Below are 6,996 nucleotides of genomic sequence, written 5' to 3'. Positions count from 1 at the left end.
TTGACACTCCCACAAACCGTCCACCCTCCCACAGACCATTTACCATCCCACAAATCATCTACCCACAAACCGTGAGCCCTCCTACCAATAATTGAATTTGCCAAAAGAAAGATGAGGCTACCCGCACACAATTATTTTGTAAACTGATGCTGACTCGGAAGAATTCTGGATTCATGACTGCAAGGACGTAAGTTCAGAAACGGAGGTTTAGTGATTGCAAGGACGGACGTTTAGTGATTGCAAGGACGGAGGCTCAGAAATTACAAGGACAGAAATTTAGTGATTGCTAGGACGGAAGTTCAGAGATTGCAAGAACGGAGGATTAGTGATTGCAAGGACGGAGGCTTAGAAATTACAAGAACAGAGGTTCAGCTCCCGGTATACCTGTCACACACTACCTGCCTTTCGTTCCTGTTTGCATGGCTAAACACTCAGACTTGAAGCAAATATTTGCATCTCGTGATTACCCGTTGTCCTACCAGCGACATTTATACCAATAATTTCGCTTGCCGTTCATATGAACTCGGAGGCCTGTATTCTAAAGCCTTCATCATGAAGCCTACATTCTGAGGGATACATTCTGAAGCCTACATCCTGTTACCTAAAATTCTGAGACCCACATTCTGAAGCCTACATTCTAAAGCCTATATCATGAGACCTAAAATTCTGAGACCCACATTCTGAAGCCTACATTCTGGTGTTTACATTGTGAATTTTACATTCCAAGGCTATATTCCCATAAAAGATCACCGACATACTACCACAATATGAACTGACCTCACAAACTGGTTTATAATTGTTTAACTTGATTATTGTTTGTGAGTTAAACATATCTTACCTCGTAAATAAAAGCAGGGCGTGGCCAAGGAGACCTGTATTGAAGACCAGTCAAGTTGACCTGGGACGGGTTTCAGGACTGGAGAATAGGTCGTCCCGGGGCCTGGCTGGGTCAGGTCGCTAGCAAACAAAATTAAAGAAAAAGGGAAAAATCGGGCGCCGCCACCAGGGTATATAAGGCGGGTGATCCCGGGAAGAATCATCAGTGGTACTCCAGTCCTCAGCGTGTACAATAGTCATTGCAACTCACACAAGACAATATGAAGGTAAGTCCTAACCGTGGTACATGAGGATTTATATACACAGAGAAGTCTATTTCTTTAATGAATATATGCTAAGAGTTTAATCCCTATTTTAAGGATTTTGTGCAGCTTACATGACCCCCATGTAGTCATGTTTTCAACCCCAGCCATAGTATATGTTATTCCCTTCCTCCTTACTGTTTTTTATCTTGGCTCTATGAACAGCCTAAGTATGAAATGTCGACATCTATCGAGAAAATTATATTTTACAAAAAAAAGGGGACAAGTCATTGCAAGGAAATACACACTAAAAGGGATACATTTCCCAGTGTTGTATGCCATACTTTATTATAATCAAAACTAAGCACTAAACCCACAAGGGTCATACAGCATGTTGTACGTTAAGTTATTTTAATCCTATACAGCATGTTGTACGTTAAGTTATTTTAATCCTATACAGCATGTTGTACGTTAAGTTATTTTAATCCTATACAGCATGTTGTACGTTAAGTTATTTTAATCCTATACAGCATGTTGTACGTTAAGTTATTTTAATCCTATACAGCATGTTGTACGTTAAGTTATTTTAATCCTATACAGCATGTTGTACGTTAAGTTATTTTAATCCTATCTAAAGAATTTAATAACCCTTGTCGGGTAGTGACGGGTGACATGGAGCCTTGATCCTTGGAGTAGTCGATAGGCTATGCATCCAATTAACCAACCAGCTGGGCATGGATTCCTCGGTGTCTTAGACAGTAGGCGGTGAAAGCTCTCTCTTACTGTGAGGTACAGTGACCTGGAAGGCACTGTTAATGACATTCCGTTTTTTCTCAGGGTTTTAAAACCTTGTTAACTCTTAGAAACACTCGAAAATGTCAGATTTTTTTTTAAACTGGTTTGGTGTCAGAAATTAATATCTTACTCACGGGAAGTGATAAACTAGTAGGACATACAGCCACTGGGGAATGGGATGTAATCCCAGTGTAGCTGTATCTTCCACTTGTGAGATACATCAATGAGGCTGTAGCTTCCACTATAATACATCAGTGTGACTAGTTTCCACTGTACAATACATCACTGTAACTGTGGAAAATTGCATTTACTTGGATGTATAATTATATACATAACAGTAAATGAACAATGATAACTATTATTTATCAGTTAGACAAGTAGGAATTTGGGACACTTAGGTCGCAAAAAATGTCCCCCTTCGATACCTACCACTGTCATATCCACAAGTTGCTCTGGACCTATTAATTAAATGAAATATACATATACCAGGAATGCTGGTAAATACATAAATTTGTGGACTGTATATTAAAAATAATAAATGGTTATATATATACACAATTACATAGCAGAAGGAAAATATATCTTAATATCACTCACCAATTTGACTGGAGATTAATGTGTCATGTACAGGACTCCCCCCCCTTTTGCTTACATTTATGAAAATTTTACTGGCCAGAAATTAAACATAAATTAGACAACTTATCTGAGGTTCCTGGAGTTGTCCTGTCCTGTCGCCTGATATCTCAAGTTATGCAGGAATGCACATCCAACAATTTCGCCTCCTATTTGAGAGATGTCAGCCCAATTTTAACCTCTAGAGCACGAAAATTCCTTCCCATTACACTAACGTTGTACCCAATTCAAAAACCAAAATGGCGACTGACCTCCCCAGCCGCAGGTTTCCCATTTTCGATAACATACTTCTTTTAAAAATACAATATAGGGCATCTATTTACCTATAAATTACCGTATTTCCGGAAAATATATACAGTATTTTCCACAGTAACTGTATCTTCCACTTGTACATGATTATTTTCATGGAGAAGCGCTAAACACGTAGAAGTTATTGTGTGTGTGAGGCATGGTAGGTAATTGTTTAATCCGAGGAAGGGGAGTGTTCCAATTACTTGGTTGAAGAACCTTCCAGCAGCGTCAAGGCTAGCTAAGGGCTTCCTGTACCCCTAAAGGGTGCAGGAGGCCTAGTCGATCATTTTCTTGTATTACTAACATGCAGGTGTTGTGTTACAGGTGTTCGTGCTGCTGTGTTTGGTGGGTGTAGCTCTCTCTGCGCCACAACAGTTCAGTAACAAACTTGAGAATCCTGAGGTAAGTCCCTGTTTGTGTGTGTGTGTATATGTGTTAGTTACCAGTGTCAGAGGCACTTGGCATGTTGTGAATGTGTATATGTCTCTGTGATTACTTATTTGTAGTTACAAGCAGAGTCGTGCTCGTGGTGTCTCATCTTCAGTAATTTTTCTCATATTTTGTTTAAAGTTCCCATGATTACAGCTTTTACTATCTTCCCATAATTCATTCCGTCGTTATACCATTCCATTTGCTCCACTTTTCCATTAATTTACAACTGTGGCTTCTTATCCCCATTACAACTACTAATAAATCTTCACCTACTCTTTCTTGTCCTTTTATGACCTTATATGTGGTTGTCTCCCCTCTCCTCGTATCAACCAACTCATTTTTCTTTAACTCTGGCAACTATTTCCTAACTATTCTTTGTTAAGGTGTGGGCACCACAGCCGCTGCATATTCAAATTTTGATCTAACATGTTACAAACAACCTTTCTAACATTTCTCTGTCTATATATTTGAAAACCATGTTTTTATACTTTGCCAGCGTAGCATGCGAGTCGCCTATTTCGCTGCCTTCCATTGTTATTACCTGGTATTTATCTTCATTACCTTCCATTATCTATCTATCATTCCATTTTCTCACAGGACACCCCCGAACCATACGAATTCAGCCTGAACGTGGCGGACGATGAGTTCACAAACTACCAGTCCCGGCAGGAGAGTCAGGACGCCAACGGAGTGGTACAGGGAGTGTACTCCTTCATAGCTCCCAACGGCATCAGATACACAACCTCCTACACTGCTGACCCAGTCAATGGTTTCCAGGTATGTGTGACCCCAGAACTTCACCTTCCACACAACACGGCTACTCGCTATGAAGTTGTCTGACAAGTGCATCATTAATGATGGTACACATATACCAAGCTGATGAATAAGAGATTTGCAACGCTTGAATGTTTATTAATGTAAAAATACCCAAATGTTGCACATGTGTCTTACTCATTTAGCCACTCGCTAATATATAACCCACAATACATAATCCACTATAATTCACAGTATGTAACATATTATAGTGTAGTGCACATTTCAGAGTATGTTCCACACTATTCATGCGGTTAGGTGTTTGTTTTTGGTGTAATAATAATAATAATAATAATAATAATAATAATAATAATAATAATAATAATAATGATGATAACATTACAGGCCAACACCGTAGAGGAACAGACCAACATTGAGATCAAGATCCCTGTGCACCCCCCACAGCCTCAGGGACGCTCCTAGACGGTCACCACACAACCCTGGCTGCCACAACCACTATCAACCACAACACTACTGACCTTCACAACCACCACCATGGAACTCAACAGCTCCTGATGTCTCTTACTGCCTCTCCTCATACTTCTTTTGTTATCTTACGTGGCGATGGTCCTTGTGTGGAAGTAGTTTGGAAGACAACTTACGAGCTACGCACTAAGAAAATAAGAATGAAGGAATACTGCAGTAGGTCTTCTGGCCTATGCTAGGCAAGTCCATCTCAGATGCTACAGTGCACTCCACCATCCACTATGTCACATTTGTTTTTTAGTGATTTCTCTTATATATTTCCTAATTCCTTGAAGGAGATTAAAACAGTTATCGTCAGATATTGGAAAGCAGTTTAGGTCAGTTTGAAGAAGGAAAAATCACCAGTCCTATTCAATCTTACCTGATGTAAATATTGTATATAATTCATGACGTCATGAATAGGTAATTATTCCATAATCTCCGAATATTTGCATGATTTTGGGAAGGACTGGTTTTGTTTGAAAACTCAATTATTCCTAACGTTATATACATCTAAGTCATACCATGTTACATAGTCATTTAATCTACAATATACTCAAAGTTTAGAATTTCTTATCTCTTTTTTTTATATACTATGTCAACAACTTCAAACTTATTTCTCAACTCTAGATCTGCATGTTATAACTTATACTGTCGTATCCTATCTGCCTGTTGAAAGTAGTGTGCTAATTTTCCCTCTGTATGTAGCCGTCTTCCTTGCTCAGCATGCTCTATGCACATGATGCATGCAAGAGCATGTGTGTGACGAAGATCTGTGTATATGTGTGTATGTTTGTGTGAGCCTGTGGAAGGCTGGGTTGTGACAGTGTTATACCCATGTTCCTCACTCCCACCAGTCACTTGTGTTGTAGTCAGCTTCTCTCAGCTTACTGCTCGCCTTGTGAGTTAGTACAAATAAAATTTGGCTTGCTATCATACTCCTGGTTTATTACTCATGTGGCGGTTTATGGAATTTAAGTCTATCGATTACACGAGGGTCATTAAAGCTACTCGTCAACTGTTCACTACCAGTCAAGAACGCGTCAGTCCCTGAAACTGAAACTAAAGTAAACTGTGTATACTCAGATACACACTTCTCGGTGTATATATTATTAGAACTCTGATGGTAATAATTATATCCGAAATTCTTAAAGGAGCGGACCGGTAAACCAGCGGAAGGCCTCGGTCAGGTGACTAAAAGCTCCAGCTACTGGTCAGGAAGCATTGTCCTGTTTCCTCACGAGCCTTACCTAACCTAACTTCTCGGTGTACATATTCTTCAAGCAAACTAAAAAGAAATAATGGTAATCATATATCAACAAACACAATATGATAAATATACATAATAATGTCAAAACGATGGTGTTGATTATAAAAAAAAAATATAGCACCATGAATTACTAAACGTTCTGACAAAGCAATTTACATAAATCATTTACAGTTACTGAACAAAGTGAAAAATATGATTAAAGACAGTTATATAATCTAAAATGGAATATTGTTGTATAATAATCAAATACATCACGAGTGGGGATCGAACTCAAGACCGGGGAGTTTTAAAGCCATGGGTTCGATGCCTCACCAGTAATGTTTCGACTGCGATTGTGCTATTACCACTGCCTGAGTACACTTTACCCATTTTAACAATAATGGCAACGTTTCGCTCCCCAGGAACTTTATCAAGCTTAACAAAGCTCCTGAGAGCGAAACGTTGCCACAATGAAATGTCACATTAGTGGCATCTGTCTATTTACCTAACAGCCCATTTTAATGAAGGCAGAACTAAAGACGAGGAGAATGTACAGAGAATTTTAGCTGTTACTTAAACACCTAAATTATTGGGAATATATAAACCGTATCAATTGTCTTCTCCCTGAAATGCCGGCAAGAGTGATGGACTGGTTCCAAATCCTCAGAACCTGTTTTCCAGTGGGAGCCACTATCATACGAACTGCCTATCCTGCATGCCTGAAATTTCTTGGTAATTTAAATATTTGTATGGAGATTTCCCGCACCTAGAAGACAAACTTATGACGACGTTTCGGTCCGACTTGGAGCATTTAGTTACACGGTCAGACCGAAACATTGTCACAAGTTTGTCTTCTACGTGTGGTTACTGTGTATTGTTCCAGCAACAGTATTTTGACTTATTCTTTAAATGTTCGTTATTCTTGGCTATGTTATGTTAACATGTACAGACCTATACTTTTACATTATTACCCATTTACATATATATATATATATATATAATGTCGTGCCGAATATGTAAAACTGGTCAATTAGCAAGAACTCATTTAAAATTAAGTCCTTTCTAAAATTTTCTCTTATACGTTTAAAGATATATTTTTTTCATTAATGTCAATGTAAAAAATTTTAATTTTGCTCCAAAAGAATCTAACCTTATTATAACAAGAACAATTTATTTTAGCCTAACCCAACTAAATATATTTTAGATTTGTTTACAATAATTTAATACTAAACAAACACA

General features: G+C 38.4%; 1 protein-coding gene across 1 annotated transcript; it reads left to right on the top strand.

The window, feature by feature from the left end:
- Positions 1-978: 978 nt before the first annotated feature.
- On the top strand, positions 979-5,444 carry LOC128691364 (larval cuticle protein A3A). The gene is made up of 4 exons (XM_053780200.2): positions 979-1,103; positions 3,123-3,200; positions 3,828-4,007; positions 4,389-5,444. The coding sequence occupies exons 1-4, from the start codon at positions 1,098-1,100 to the stop codon at positions 4,464-4,466; spliced, it is 342 nt and encodes a 113-aa protein (XP_053636175.1). The 5' UTR covers positions 979-1,097; the 3' UTR covers positions 4,467-5,444.
- The last annotated feature ends 1,552 nt before the right edge of the window (positions 5,445-6,996 follow it).

This window comes from Cherax quadricarinatus, chromosome 36, assembly GCF_038502225.1.
Source record: "Cherax quadricarinatus isolate ZL_2023a chromosome 36, ASM3850222v1, whole genome shotgun sequence".
NCBI classification, from domain to species: Eukaryota; Metazoa; Arthropoda; class Malacostraca; order Decapoda; family Parastacidae; genus Cherax; species Cherax quadricarinatus.
The sequence above is the reverse complement of the archived record's forward strand: the minus strand, read 5'-3'. Positions and strand labels throughout refer to the sequence as shown.

What these genes read in the sequence shown, in the direction of transcription:
- LOC128691364 (XM_053780200.2), top strand. An exon ending in ACAAACTTGAGAATCCTGAG is followed by an intron (nt 3,201 to 3,827) that starts GTAAGTCCCTGT and finishes ATTTTCTCACAG; the next exon opens with GACACCCCCGAACCATACGA. An exon ending in ACCCAGTCAATGGTTTCCAG is followed by an intron (nt 4,008 to 4,388) that starts GTATGTGTGACC and finishes ATAACATTACAG; the next exon opens with GCCAACACCGTAGAGGAACA.